At 37.6% G+C, this 15793-nt stretch overlaps 1 protein-coding gene and 1 non-coding gene across 2 annotated transcripts; one reads left to right on the top strand and one right to left on the bottom strand.

The window, feature by feature from the left end:
* Positions 1-3019: 3019 nt before the first annotated feature.
* Positions 3020-15067, top strand: LOC102901003 (alpha-S2-casein-like). Its single transcript, XM_023253406.1, has 10 exons — positions 3020-3103; positions 6699-6761; positions 8074-8100; positions 9003-9026; positions 9117-9158; positions 10251-10277; positions 11391-11414; positions 11508-11552; positions 12939-13067; positions 14966-15067. Exons 1-10 carry the CDS (start codon positions 3020-3022, stop codon positions 15065-15067), a joined length of 567 nt encoding a protein of 188 aa, XP_023109174.1.
* LOC111560306 lies at positions 12633-12740 on the bottom strand. The gene has a single exon (XR_002742063.1). It is a non-coding gene; the product is annotated as a U6 spliceosomal RNA (small nuclear RNA).
* Positions 15068-15793: the final 726 nt, after the last annotated feature.

Genomic DNA, 15793 nt, shown 5'->3' with positions numbered 1-15793 from the left:
TCTATTAAAGCATGCTACCAATGCCAGGTGCTTTACAGGCTATTTCCACCCTGGCTGTAGCTAACATGGTCTATCTTAGTCCCGTTTGAGTTCAAGGGATTCAAGGGATTGCACAACATGCTCCTTTGTGATGTACAGCCCCCAGCCTCATGGGGTTTCCTCACATGTATTTGTACTCGTGAAAACTCAGCAGAAGAATAATAGCAACCCTCTGTAGATGTCCAGAAGTCTTTTCTCTGGGCAGTCCTCTCCAGCCTTTGAAATGCTCTCCTTCTCAGTATTCTGCTACATCAAGTGCAGTCCTTTCCTCCAGCAATCTCAACAACTTCTTCTCCACTGAGGGGAATTGCCTATTGCTTTAAAGCCCCAAATTCTTTTTTTTTCAACGTTTATTTATTTTTGGGACAGAGAGAGACAGAGCATGAATGGGGGAGGGGCAGAGAGAGAGGGAGACACAGAATCGGAAACAGGCTCCAGGCTCTGAGCCATCAGCCCAGAGCCTGACGCGGGGCTCGAACTCACGGACCGCGAGATCGTGACCTGGCTGAAGTCGGACGCTTAACCGACTGCGCCACCCAGGCGTCCCAAAGCCCCAAATTCTTGTGCCACAGTTTGTAAATTCTTTCCAGGTGATGAGCTGGCTTAATCACAGGACTTATCTGGCTTTTCTCTCTCTTCCTGGGGATTATATTTTCCTTTCCTGTAGTATAAGGTCTTAAAATTGTTGTATCATATATTTTGAGGGGTTTTTTTTTGTTCTTTAAAGCAAGAAGATGAATCTAGTCCTGATACACAATTATGGCCAGCAGCTAAATGATGGAGTAAAACTCGTTTAAAGTCATCGTGATGCCCCCAAATCCTGTAGTTCCTGGGCATATGGCTTCTCTGAACTCATCCACCAAATATCTCAACTCCAGCTGCACTGTTCTATTTGTTGTAGTTTTTAAGAGTACCAGGCGTGCTCCCCTCCCACGGCCCGGAGTGGAGTCTCTTCTCCCAGCTATGTCTATAGTATACTTCTTATGTTCTTGAGTTGTTACTCTCCTGCTCAGGAAGGCATTTCCTGGCCACACTATCTAATACTGAAAAGCCTTCCCTCCCAAATTTCTTAACTCCCTTCTCCAAATCAATTTTCTCCTAGTGTATATCACAATCAGACCAACCACCTATTATTTAATTATCATGTTTGTTATGTCTCTTTCCAGTTACAGTATAACTTCCCTGAAGTTTAAGATTTTTGCTGCTTGTCTGCATGGTCTATTCTAAGTGTGTATTGGAGCTCCCAGCACATACTAGCTCTCAATAATTATTTGTTAAAGTATGAGGAATAAGTTTAGGAATTCCCTGAGCTTGCACCAGTGGGTTGACAAGGCTTAGAGCAGAAAGCGGCCACAGGGCAAAAGCAACCCCATTATAGAAAAAAAGCATAGATCAGGAAGCCATTTCCACAAGATGAAAGCATTGGAGAATAGGTAAACAGGTAAACAGGGTGAAAGACCAAAAACAGGTGAACAGGGTGAAAGACCATGGCAGCAGGGTGAAATTGCCCTGAACTAGTTAGCAAAACAAACAAAAAAAAAAACAAGTGCCTTGTTGACCCTGAGGTAGCACGTTCTGTCTTATCCCCTAGGCAAGTTAAGATAAACAGACAAGGTGCCTACTACCTACCATAAACAGCCATCTGCTCAGTGCCTTGATTTTGTTTTGTATTGACCCAAATCCCTCACACTGCATAGCATCAAAATCCCATTCTCTCACACACTTGAGTTAATGATCACTGTTTCATTGTCTCTTTCTGCACATCCATCACACTTAAAGCCTTCTGATCCTAATAAGTACAGAGCAAGGACCCTCACTCGGGGCTCTTGTCTCCTCCTAGCTATCAACCTCTCTCATATTTAATTCTTCATCTGCTCTCTTGCTGGACAAAAGAGAACTCCAGACTCAAAGTCTGCGACCTTAAATGAACTACAGTTACATATCAGCGTCAATCTTATATTTATATGTATATATTATTTTTATTAAATAGAATAAATTTGTACAAGAAATATAAGGATTTGTGTTTCTGTGATATTTAGAGAGTAATTTCAAAGTTGTATCCAAAGGGTACCTCGGCAGTTCAGTCTGTTAAGCATCTGACTCTTGGTTTCTGCTCAGGTCATGACTTCATGGTTCATGGGCTTGAGGCCCACAATGAGCTCCATGCTGACAGTGTGGAACCTGCTTGGGATTCTCTCTGTCCTCCCTCTGCTCCTCCTGCTCTCCCTCTCTCTCTCATTCTCTCTCTGTATCTCTCAAATAAAGAAATAACCTGTAAAATAAATAAATAAGGAGGCACCTGGGTGGCTCAGTCAGTTAAGCATCCAACTTTAGCTCAGGTCATGATCTCACACTCTGTGAGTCAAGCCCCGCATCATGCTCTGAGCTGACAGCCCGGAGCCTGGAGCCTCCTTCAGATTCTGTGTCTCCCTCTCTCTCTGCCCCTCCCCTGCTCATGCTCTGTCTCTGTCTCTCTCTCAAAAATAAATAAAAACTTTAAAAACATTTTTTAAATGATTAAGTGTTTCTAGTTTTAAAAACAAAACAAAATAAAAAGGTGTATTCAATTTTGAGTTTGATCTGAAAGAACACATAGGAAGTTATCATGTATTGCCACAGAAAATGTGAGTGGGCACCTTGGTCAGAGACAAAATGTGGAGTCACAGAGATGTGAACATCCATGGTGACCTCAGGAAAGAGGGTCAATGACACTCAACAAGGAGCAAGAATTGAGGCCACAGATATCTACTGTGCAAAATTCAGATGGCCTTGAAGATGATTAGAACAATCTTCAGTATTACCTTAGACGTGATAAGAAGCCAGAGAAATGTTTTTAGGCAGTTAACTTACCTGAAATATCTATTATTTTAAAAAGTTTTGTGAGGGCGTTGTGGGACATAGATTTTGGAAATGGCTGATAAAAAGTTGGAGACCTGTTTGAAACTGGAGGGGACTGACGGTCTGTGCGGGAGACGATGAGATGTCCGGTGCAGAGGCAGTGGACTGGGAAGTTAGTGAGAAGAAGCTGCACATATGTCGTCTTTCAAGAGGCTGCGGGGTCAGTGTAAAGAGTGAATTAGTGGTGTGACTCCTGGGAGCACAAATTGAAGAGTTGGCAACAGAGACCAGAGAGAACTCAAGAACATTGTAGACTAAGGGGATGATCAAATGCAAACAAAGGAAGTGAAGATATAGGAGAAAGAAGTTACCCACAGGAAAAGGTCTTAGAGGAAAAACGACAAGTACATGTGCATTCATAGTAATTTGTAAGTCAGAGAAAAAGTAAAGTTCATTGGCGTTTAAAGAAATGAAAAAGCATGGTTGCATGATCTCCAGTCTCTTTGAAATTTAAAGTATCAAATTCGAGTCAAAAAGGTGGCTGAAAAAGCAAGCAAGGCCAGCTGTAAAAATAAAGAATTTACTGAATACCACAACATGCCAGGTGTCAGGGCACGTGCTGGAACTACAAAGATGGTTTAGTCAGGTTTCCTCCACTCTGGATGGAAAAGTGATTCAATGAAATAGTTTCATACAATGCAATGTAATTGACTGACAGCAACAAAGAAAATGGAAAATCAAACACAATTTTTTAAGGCCAAAAATTATGACTTTAGGAGAAATCATTTCTCAGTGGCAGCTAAGTACCATATACTCTAATTGTTCTTTATTGTTTACAAGTATATGGTATGCATGATAAATTTTAGAAAAACTCTTGCAAAAAATATGTTAACATCTTGAAGCTTAAACCTTTATTGTCAGCTAACCAGCAAATGGGGTTTCCTAATGTGACTAGTTCCTCAATAAACACAAATAATTACATATAGGCATTTGCACAAGAGTCTCATCCTGGTGGCACTTAGGCAGGGGCTATAATGTTGTGTTTGATTGGCCCGCACAATATTTCAAACGTGTTAAACAGTTAGCAATATATGAAAATCAGATTCACATAAATATTCAACTCTTGTCCTAATGTTAAAAATTAGAAGACATGTCATGATTGGGGCATTAACTGTAGAAGTCAAAATAGTCTTCTGAGTATTAACTCTGCCTTTCACAAGAAGCTTGCACTCCTAGGGAAGCCATGGTCTCATTATATCTTATTTTCTTACACCTGGACTTTTATTATACATTTTTAACACCTGCAATGAAAATGTTGTTTTATGAATTTGTAATCCGTTTTAGTCATTTCCATAGAAATATGTATCCACTTCATACACATTAGTGCCAAGTTGTAAAATTATTACATTAGATTAGACAATATTATTATTTTTATTATGATGATAGCGTTTTTATAGAAGCAAAATCCAGAGAGAAAAAGAAAAAATTCATTCCAGAATTTTTTTCCAGGGTATTTGACAGCTGGAAAAGCATTCGAGAACTATTTTTTTGTCGAAAACACCATATTCTTATGCAGCAAAGGAGGTGCCAGGAGAAAAGGAAAAAAAAAAAAAGAAACTTGTTTGAATCAACAAACTAATTCATAGCAGAGGAAGGCCACATACAAAATACAGATTATCATTGTAGATTACAACATCCTCATTTCCTGCTATCATGCTCTAAATCAAAGTATGTTAAAGCATTCCTTGGAATCTGCGGGGGAAAAAAATCTGGAAGAAAAACAATTTCTAATCAGAGGGACTTCTTAGAATTCAACTGGCTTTTTAAGGATTTTGAACCACAAAATTAACATATCATGGAGGAACAACATTTAAATAGTACTGACATAACCCATCAGAGACCATTCCCTGCCTGGTCCTCTGGTCTTCCATTTGGGGAGCAAGGTAATGTTTATATATGTTCTTTCTCTCCTATGATGGCCTGGTAAAAGATATTTCAAACATATTAAAAAACATTTAAGTACTTATAAAAAGTTATAATTTTGAGGAATTTTCTTTAAATTAATACAAGCTAATCATTTATCTTCTTTTTAGTTTTTTGGGTTTTTTTTTTGTTTTGTTTTGTTTTGAAATTAGGGGCTCCTAGGTGTCTCAGTCGGTCGAGTATCTGACTCTTGATTTTGGCTCAGGTCGTGATCCCATGGTTGTGCGATCAAACCCAGTGTCAGGCTCTGTACTGGGCCTGGAGCCTGCTTAAGATTCTCTCTCTCTCTCTCCCTCTCTCTCTCTCTCTCTCTCTCAGTTTCTCTCTTTCTCTCTCCCTCTGCACTTCTCCATCAATTACTCTTCCTCTCTCTAAAATAAAACAAAATAATAAAGTAATTAATAAATAAATATGCAATTAATATGTAGACACTGCAATATTTCCCATGACTCTCTATCTCATAAAGTACAATGTTTCTTTCTGGAGGAAGGACCAAAGTACCAGGCTTCTAGATCGCCAGCAACTGATTATTTGGTGTGTAGTTCCGGGACCATATTTTTATTTAGAAATTGGAGATGATACAGAAAACACAAAGCTATTTTGAAGAACACTTTGAATATTATATGGAGTCAGGCACAGTATTTGCCGTATAGCAGTTGTTGAATCCCTACAACTCTTTCAAATGTCCATCTAACATGTTAAATATATGTCTAATTAAGAACTCGCAGTTTTACACGTTTCATTTCTTTCACCTATGTGAAATACAATCTCTAACTAAGAATGATATGCAAACAGATATATAAAATGCACTTATTTCATCAAAAGCAATGAAATATCCCTTACAATTTAAAATAATCCTTTGGCAATGTGAAATATGTCTTCTGCATACCGTATGGACGAAACATTATTTTTGTTTAGAAGAGAAAAATATCACATCAACTCTATGCCATTACTACTCAGTGTAAAGCCGAGAGGTTTTATATTATAGACTTGGAATTATTTTAATATTATACAATCCAGGATTAAGACAGATAATTTAGTACATGTACATATATGCCATCTTCATTCACATAAGTATGGGTCATAAACATTGTGAAGTTGTTTGGGTAAACATTAAAATTACTCTTCAAAGTAGATTTTAAATATGCAAACTATGATAAGTAAAATATATGGAAAATACAACAGAATAACTTTATTTTAATCTTTGCTTATTCACTTAATCACAGGGAAAAAAATCGGTCAAATACCTCATGGATTTGTTTGTAGCCATAGAATTAGAGAGTGAGCTGGCTGGAGGCAAACTTAGAGTCACAGTCCCATTTGTTGGATGCGGTCAATGAGACCTAATGTTATCCCAGGCTAGCGAACACTTCAGCAGCCAAGTCCAGGGTCAAGCTGGAACTAGGAGGACACGTGATGTCTAACCCAATCACTGCCACCTGCTACTTCTTAGGAGGGAGCCAGGCTGCATTTTGCCTCTCCTGTGTCTGATTTAAAAGAGTGCCTCTTGTGCTTTGTGTTTCTGATAGTTGATCTTCACGAAAGGCCTGTCAGTGAGAATAATCCCTTGAACTGACTATGTCTGAATGAACCTTCCACATTTCAGCAAGCATGGCATTACATTATGTCTTGTTGATTGAGAACGACATAAATGGCTCTTCCAAAATAAACTGTGATACATTCATATTCACGAGCTCCTTAAAAGCATCTACTTTTAGTCCTCTTCGGTGCCATTTCTCCATTACCTGGTGTAAAGATAATAATAGAACATGAAATGTCAGAGAATGTAATTTGTAGAAGCTGAAATCTTTTCTTGGTCTTCCATATATGTTTTGCAGCCCCGAGTAACCATGAATTTCCTCCTCTTTACCTGCCTTTTGGCTGTGGCTCTGGCAAAGCATGTAAGGATAATGGGACATATAATGGGATCTTTTCTTCCTTAGATACACCAGAGTGACCTTTTTACTACACGCAGAAGATGTAGATGTGGGCTGCAATGGAAGGGAGGCTAAGGATGTAACCCTTTAATGTATGACCAAGGATAGTACGGGCCTGCATTATGCAGACTGTGAAGAACAAACCTTTATGAAGTGATTTCGTGATAATGACAAGGAAGCTATCGCCATAGGGAGGGAGGCATAAATTCCCCTGCATCCTATGTTGGCTAATTGATGGAATTTTCCAGAGGAGCTTTCTCCACTCCCTGGCATGTCTCTCGAATTGTAAGCAGGTCTCACCACTACAATTTGGAATTTGACAGTCAGCTGTCAATGAAATGACAGAATTTCACCATTCTTGATACAAGCAGTTGAGAAATCATGATGTTAAAATACAAAACAAGGACCAGTGACAGGGGACAATTTGTAGCTCTGGATTCGAGTGGAAACTTTGTAAATTATTCACCCAATGACCTAGCGAGAATACAATAGTAACATTCATGTCACAAAATAATGAGTATATCAGAGACAAAGCATGTGAAAGAGCTTCACAAACACAGATATACATACACATGTTTACGTATGTATTTCAGTATATATCATGCCGGTCTATCAGCATTATTCCCACACTGTTCTCGGGGGAACTCACATGCCCACTTCCCTCCCACCCCAACATCAAAATGTGTGACAAGGGCAAGTTTCCTTGTGGTGCTCAGAGCCTTTGCCCTAACGTGTGTCCCCACATCCAGGAGACACATGCAGACAGGGATTTGTGCCTTCTTCCCTTTGTAGCCAATTTAAGAATAAATCTAAAGTGAGACTCTTATTTCTGATAAGAACAAGTTACTTCAAAAAACAACAAAAAGGCTTCAGTTATCAATACCATATAGCATCAATGACCTCTTTGCTCTTAAACTCCACTAGACATAATCACCCTCCTGCTTTCCTTTCTACAGAGTCATTGGCCTTAATCATACCTCTTAATCCACAAGGTTACTAGGCTACAGTTTGGGAGGTGCCACTAGCCAGTGCTAAATCAGGATATTCAAAAGGACTGTCACGGTTGTCCTGGCAACTTATAAGTAACAGTATCATTGTTTACTGATTGTATTTGGAACAATATTTTGAAGGAGGCCTGATTTCTATTCCCTATTTCCCTAGGTTACAAAGAAATTGTTTTAATCATTGCTATTGAACAGTAGAGGCAGAGAATCACCTTGGCATTTTAAATAAGCCATAAAAGTTAAATTTCTGTCTGTTTTTGTTATTTATATAGGAGCTAAAGCAGCTCTCCTCCAGCGAGGTAAGGCACATTATTGTGAAGACAATTCCTGGCACCTAGTAGCACATAACATGTACTGGGTTAATTATCCTCATTTTTGTGATCAATAACGCTAGAGCTACGGAATCCTGAAAAACAAGAAGTGTAGTCAATTGCTACAAAATTTGAAAAGAGTAAACCAAACTCTGTGCTTCCACTTATACTAGTATGAGATTTATACCTTTTTTTTCATTTATTTCTCAAGCCACTATCCAATAATAGTAATAATAGCACAGGAGGAACAGTGAGCATTTTGCATGTTGTGAACGCAATGACAGGATCTATTTTATCCTCTTCTGGAGTAGGAGACTCCAGCACATTTGAATCCACATTAAGTGCTAATTTCTTAATTTTCTTGTTGCCCAGGGATACACAACATGTGCACAAAAGTTCTTTAAAGTCACTCAAAGAATTACCCTGCTCCCTTGCTTTGTATTCCATTTCAAAAAGAGAGAGAAAGAAAGAAAGAAAGAAAGAGAAATAAAAGGAAAGAAAGAGAGAAAAAGAAAGGAGAGAAAAGAACAAAAGGGAGGAAGGAAGGCAGAAAGAGAGGGAGAGAAAGAAAGAGAGAAAGAAAGAAGGGAAAGTGTTCTATGCAGAGGAGTAATAAATTGTTTCTTCCCTGCTGTCAGTATTTGCAAAAATGTTGTAGTTGTGCAATCTTATAATACGAGAGTGCAGTATAAGTTACTTAACTAAAACATAATGAGCTAGGTATCTAAGGAGAAAAAAATTAGGTCAAATTCACTTTTTAATTCTGTCAAAGACTAATATTTTATCTTGACATCCTGGATAATGTATGTGAAAGGGTACTTTCTTAGGGAGGATAAGTAACAATTCCATAATTAAGGAATAAAAATTCATTATCAATTTCTTTTGCTAAGGAATCTGCCATCCTCTCTGAAGAAGTAAGTCAGAACTCTTGTCATTAAATACATTTCAAGTACTTTTTCATTTTCACATAGGCTCTGAAATAAACAGTATGTATTTTTTTGCAGAAATATAGGCAGGACAATAATGTGGTCATCCAAACCAATCAGGTAAAAGTTATTCATTCATATCTTTTTGCTTGATGAATATGGTATCTTTTCTAACAATTATGTTCTTTTCACTTTTGCTCATATAAGTAGTGTTTGTTCACCTCTGAGTGTGAAATGGGTGATGTTTTCATGGTCTTATTTGTTGTGAAACTATGTGAAAAGGATTCCAGGGAAGCATTTGTGTTCCATTTGTGACCCAAGTTTTCAAAATGCCATTTCTCTACAGGGGTTCTTATATATGGTCCATCACGTTCCCTTCTCCGTCCCAATTCCGGACCTCATGACCATTATATTTTATAAGCATCACTTTCTGCCAAAAAAATTCGATATAGAGATGATGGAGAAGCAGCTCTCTCTTGAATCAAGATTAGATCAGCCCTGATTTTGGCTGCTCTCAAGGACACTTGCTGCATTCCCATTAAGATAATAACCTTGATTTTAAATGTCATCATATTGTTTAGTATAAAATTGCTTTGAGTAAAGTTACACGTTAGCAGAGATGACAAATATATTCGATATCAAGAATATTGGAAAAACAAGGCAAAACCATGCACTTGTCCTAATTTGAGGACTAATTAATTGAATTTTTATTTGCGCATTAATCAACATATCCAGTAAATTCCTCCGCAGTTAGTTGTCAGGGGAAACACAGTCCTTGACCTGATCCTTTTGTGTTTAGATGAGGTAGGTTGATATTTATAGTTTCTCAAAAATTTACCCTTTTAGTAGTAACTAAACTTGCTTTTAATTGAAAGTCTCTATCAAGTCTACCCAAGTCACTGGTTTGATTGACTTGGTTATATACTTTCTAATATACATTAAAATAAGTACGTGTTAAAATAAAAGCATGAGGAGCATATATAAAGTATATTGTTGTCTTCCCATTGGTTTACCAAGGTCATCTGCAATAATTATCTCTAAAAATCGATTTAAGTGTTCTATTTCAATACATTTTAATGTTTCCTACTAATCATCAAGTAGGTAATTACTACGAAGCACATATAAAGTAACTACTGATATTCAAAAATAATGTTGAAGATTCAATTTCTTTTGTGCCAGATTGTATTATTATATTATCTTTTCACTTCTCAGGAATCTGCCACCAGTTCATCTAGTCAGGTAAGATCCTGTTTATGTTAAAGCCAAAGAGCTATTTCAAGAAATGGCAGCTTTCGTGTTAGTCAGTACTTTGATAATCCTTAGCAAATCCACGTCTAAACATTTAAAGGATGTAATGGAAAAGTTCTAAAAATATCTTTGGTGACTGCAATTGACAATCTTCCTGAGAAGAATTGTTTGTTCTACCCTGATCTCTCTGAAAATACGTATATGAATCCATAAGAAATTGCATTTTAAATCAACCCTGTGCCAAATCAAGGGCTTGCCAATTGCCTTCACTGTGGTTTCACTTTTGAAAACTTCTCAGGATTCTTTAGAGAAGCAGTTCATACAGATTGTCACGATGTAAGTAATATCAGAAGCACCTGAGAAATTATGAGAAACACAAAGTCATCGGCCCTACCTCACACATACTGAATCAGAAAGTTTGAGTTGCAACTAGGCAATCTGCATTTCAGGCAGGCCACTATGTGATATGGATCGCATTAAGCTTTGGGAACCACTTTTAAGGAGCTTGAGTTGAGCGTTGGAGCAAAGACATGTGTAGGTCACCAGTACAAGAAACACCTTCTATGGTAGCAAAAGTCACAGTGTGAGAGTGTTCCGAAGGAGCAGGAAACATCTTCATGGGTCACGGTCCAGACCATTGTGCCTTGGGCACTGCCTAGATTCTTCCCAGCTTATGACTTGGGAAACTTGCTTGATCTTTTGTCCACTTCCACATTCCAGATGCAAACTGAGAGTCTCAGGCCATGACTGTCATTTCCACAAAGAGCCACAAGGCCTCATTTCCCACACAGCCCACCTGGTCTATTTTGCTATTTGGGGACACCTGTCTACACTGTCAGCATGTAAAATTGGCAACTTAAGATTGATAATGTTTTTGAAATAAGACACATTTAGAGTCATGGTTTTATAGTGGCGCAAAATGAGAGAGACAGTTGTGAAAATTAATAGTTTTCACTTACTTAATTGCTAATATATACTTGATTTCTCAGGCTAGTAGCTTGGACTCTGGCTATTCAGTTATTGCCCCTCCCTTTCTACCATATTGTTTACAGACAACTACTGCTACGTCATTTAAATAAGCTATTTCTTTATTTGTCACACTAGGAAACTGGTGATGTCCCTACTGACGTAAGTAATCATTATTTTTAAAAATTAACTTAACAATATTATGAATTGGGGTTTTGCTTATCTTTGTCTAATATGTGCTTTATTTTTTGATAGACAATTGAGCTGACTGAGGAAGAAAAGGTCTACCTCAATCAACTGGTAATTTCTCAGATAATTAATTACTTCCAGTGAAAGAATCTGTTGGACAACTCTTTTCTCTCCCAGATGACCACTTATTGGATGTTCTCTATGACATAGTTCACACCAAATTTGTGTTAAAAATTACTTTGTTCAATTGTTGTGATCAGGATATGTAAAGATTATCTTAACAAACAGAAGTTTTCCGTAAAATGTATGACCCAATAAATTAGGAAGAGTTACAAGCCTCAGGAAGAGTGTTCTTAAATTTAAGTGATCTATCACTGTGGTCTCAAAGTACATAACTGCTCACTGAACTTCTCTTTCAAGTAGCAAAACCTGATATGTTAAGGTAAAAAGCTTTTGACTATTATTACCTCGACTGTAAGAGATCTGGTAACCCCTCTCTGGAGTTAGATATGTAAACTATTTAACAGAATCCTCGAAACACAAAAATGTGCACCAAAGGTCCCAATTGCTATTGAATTTATACACATAGGAAAAATATGCTCTAAATGCATTCTAACAAGAACTGCTTCCCATTGAGCATTTAAAAGCGAGATCTCTCAAATGAAACCATTTATTCTTAGAACATTCTAATAGCTCTACTAGTCTTTCTAGATATTTCTAATAACATTCCTTCTATCATCCTTATAATCATGTGTCCATCTGACACTTATCCACATGCGGTTCTAAAGACATGTTGACTTTTACATACTGATTTTCTTATCATCAGTATGAAGTGAATCTTTCTAAGAATTAAGTGATTTCACATTCAATTTCTACACTAACATATGGGCAAACACCCAAAGCCAAATCAAGGTAGAATTTGTTCAGCTAGACATATGTGACCTGTAGGATCCAAATCACTCCACATATATCATCAGTTCACTAAAGGGTAACTTCATAACAGGTTATGAATAGAAGGTGAGTGTTCCGTGACATGAGAACCAGGCTTTCTTAACCAGCTATGGAAACAGAAATGAAAACTCAGATGGTGGTTTTGTTTGATTTTTTAAACGATTCTCCATTCCATTTCTTATACTTTCTATTCCTTTTGTACATTCAGTTGTTTCCATGTGGAAGCGTTCAAGTAGCTAGACTGCATCTTTAATTCTGAGGTTCAGTCTATGCCATCCTTGTGCAGGGGCCAAGCCAATCTTCCCTGTATCCTTCCAATTTTAGTGTATGTGCTACAGAAGCAAGCACTGAAGTTCACTCCATGAATGGAGATAGTAAATATCTGTAACAGTCAATTTTGGGTTAGAAATGTCTTTGATCAGTTTGGCATCACTGAGATTTTATCGAAATCAAGTTTTAATTCACTTTGTCTTGTCCATATAAGCTCTGGCCCATAGAAAAGATTCCATTCTGATGTTAAATACTGGCATATTTCTTTTCTTACAGAGCAAAATCAACCAGTTTTATCAGGCATGGAATCTTCCCCAGTATCTTGAGGCTTATCATCAACAGCACAGTGTTAGGAACCCATGGAATCACATTAAGACAAATGGCTATCATCTATTTCCCCTTCTGGTGAGTTCTACTTTTTGTTTGTTGGTTTCTGACATTCTTGTAAAAGAAAAAAAATTAACAGGAGAGAAACAATGCGTCAATCCCTTTAAATGTAGAAAGTGCAACAAACTTAAGTGTAATTATTTAGGTCAGAAATGAAGCCACAAATCATATACTCAAAACGCTATAAATATAGCATTAGTAATACCAATTTTGAGTAAGAATAAGTTGAACTGTCCTAAGTATTCATTTCTAGGTCATTTTACTTGAATCTGGCAGTTGTCTTTGAAGGAGGCAGACCAAGAGAATATCATCTCCATTGTACTAAGGGAACTGAAATGAAAGACATGAAATCATTTGTCAACAGTCCAGTTCACATCTCCACTTGCATTCATAAATCATCTTTGGCTAAGGGACTTTGTCAAACACAAGGACTAAGTGGCAGAGCAGGAAACTGACCATAGGAGAGGGCACTTAACTGTAAACGATGTGAGATGTGGAGTCAGAAGTCCTGGAAAAGAGTGCCAGACCTGCCATGAACAAGATATGAGACTTTAGGGAAATCACCTCCCTCTCTGTGCTTCCTATTTCTTGAATGGGAATGATTTGCTTAGATGACCAATGGAGGTTAAAGATACCATCACCACCATGAGGAGAAGTAAGCTTTAGTACCTTGGTTTGAATGCCACATGCCTAAGGAACAACCTAAAGGTCAAAATGTTTCTTCATTTGGGCGCAAAAACTCTTGTGTCCAGAAGATGGCAGATTTGGGAAGCAAAATCCATAGATTATGTGGATTTGAGCTATTAACCAACAAAGAAAGCAGTGACCCCACCTGAAATAGGATGAGAAAGTCAGCTTGTTTCCATAGCATTCATTCTGGGTAAAACAAGGAAGCTATGTGAAGTCATATGTCAATAGCACGTGAAATTTACCAGTTTACATAGGAAAAAACTTCAGTGATCTTAGAGTAAATAAAAATAGCTATATACATATAATATGTCAGTGTTATGTAATTGTCACTTAAAGAGAATTTCCAATTACTCTTTCACTCTGCAAAGCCTAAGAAACTCCATACCAACCCCTCCTCTGACCCTCAATTTACATCTCAGAAGACCACCATCTACCTAAGGCACTCAGAATCTTTCTTGCCTCATTTACTTGATGAGACTTGATGTCTCCTTAACATTAAAGCCAATTCAATAGTCAAGAGGAGGTAGACAATTGCAAATGCTAATAAATTGAATGCAGGCAAAGAGAAGCAAGCTACTTCAGTGATCAATTTTACATGGGACAACAGTTCCTTTTCCCATAGACTTCACTAGTCTTAACCACCTTCTTCCCTTTTTATGATTCTGGAGGTGGCCTCAGTCATTCCTTCTCCTCTACACTTTTGCTCACCTAATCATGAACTGCAGTCACTAGCAGGTGACTAATACACAAGTGCTTCTGCCACGGTTGGAATTTTATGTCAGTGATGTATATCAAGAAAATGCTTTCATCTTTAGGACTTGCCTCTGATAGAGAACACCTGCCCAATATTATATATTTAGCATTGATCATCAAACTAAGTGTATATTTCCTACCTGAGAACCCATAATTATGTTAAATTACTGTAGTATTTCCTCATGTACTATTGTCTAATTTCCACCGATAATATCGTACGTTAAAAAACTATGGCAACTTTAATATCTACAATGCAACACTTCAAGCAGCTCCTAAATATAAAAATACGTTAAGTTAGGACAATAATTTCTTTCACGTACAGAGTTATTTGTGTATTACTATGTAGGAAACCATGAGACTTTGGCAAAGGAAGCCCAATTCAACTAAAGTCCTCCTAAAAAGGAAACGATATTTCCACATGATAGTCATTTCATTGGACCATACAATTGAAACTTATGTTTGTTTCTATCTAGGAAAAAGAGTACCTGTCCTCCAGTGAGGTGAGGGGCTTTCCTGTGAGGACAGAAACATGGCATCCAGAAACAGAGATTAAGGTCTGTACAAGACAGTCTTGATTCTCAATTTCTATTTTGCATGCATCAAGTTGGTTAGGGAATTACAGAAAAAGAAGACATAAATTGTGGCAATGATCACAAACATTTAGGGGAGCAGACTAAAACCCTACATAGTCAAAGTGAGCAAGATCAGATTTGTGTGCTAAGGGACCGAGCAAAAATGTTCAACACCATTTCCTTTGCTAGAGGTCACTGAATAATAATGTGACTCCAAGAGTCCTGGTGCCCATCCTCAATTTGACAAAATGGCTGAGAGGAATCCGACTTGGGGTAAGGACTCAACTTCATACGTCAAGTTCTAATTTCCAAATATCTTCCTACCAATGCTGCATAAGCTAAATGCCTAAAGACACCCTGATACCACCTAAGGCTAGGCCTACTTTGGCTCCTTGTACTTCCTTTATGAGAAAGTGGGAAGCTGCTTGGGGCAAAATGACATTTATATGAATACATAACTGAAATGCATTGTTTCTTTCTTTCTTCTTCAAGGAATCTACCAGCATCTCCCAGGAGGTGAGTCAGAACCACTAAAATTAAATCAACTTTTAAAGTTATTTTCAAATGTCATAATGGTTATAAAATACATGGCATGTACCTTGCTTTAAGAAGCACAAGACTCAAATCATGAACTAAAATCCATGTGTCCCATGAGGAGAGGTGATCTCAGCATTTCGTGGTTTTGATTTTTACAAAATCCTGGCTTTTTCATTTATTGTGACTATCTTT

Source organism: Felis catus, chromosome B1 (assembly GCF_018350175.1).
Source record: "Felis catus isolate Fca126 chromosome B1, F.catus_Fca126_mat1.0, whole genome shotgun sequence".
In the NCBI taxonomy this organism is placed as follows: Eukaryota; Metazoa; Chordata; class Mammalia; order Carnivora; family Felidae; genus Felis; species Felis catus.
Note: the sequence above shows the minus strand (reverse complement) of the source record. Positions and strands in the feature narration are given on the sequence as shown.

Coding starts and splice junctions, on each gene's coding strand:
- LOC102901003 (XM_023253406.1), top strand. CDS start 3,020: ATGTCCGGTGCAGAGGCAGTGGACTGGGAAGTTAGTGAGAAGAAGCTG. Junction 9,027..9,116: donor CTGCCATCCTCTCTGAAGAA/GTAAGTCAGAAC, acceptor ATTTTTTTGCAG/AAATATAGGCAGGACAATAA. Junction 10,278..11,390: donor CCACCAGTTCATCTAGTCAG/GTAAGATCCTGT, acceptor TTGTCACACTAG/GAAACTGGTGATGTCCCTAC.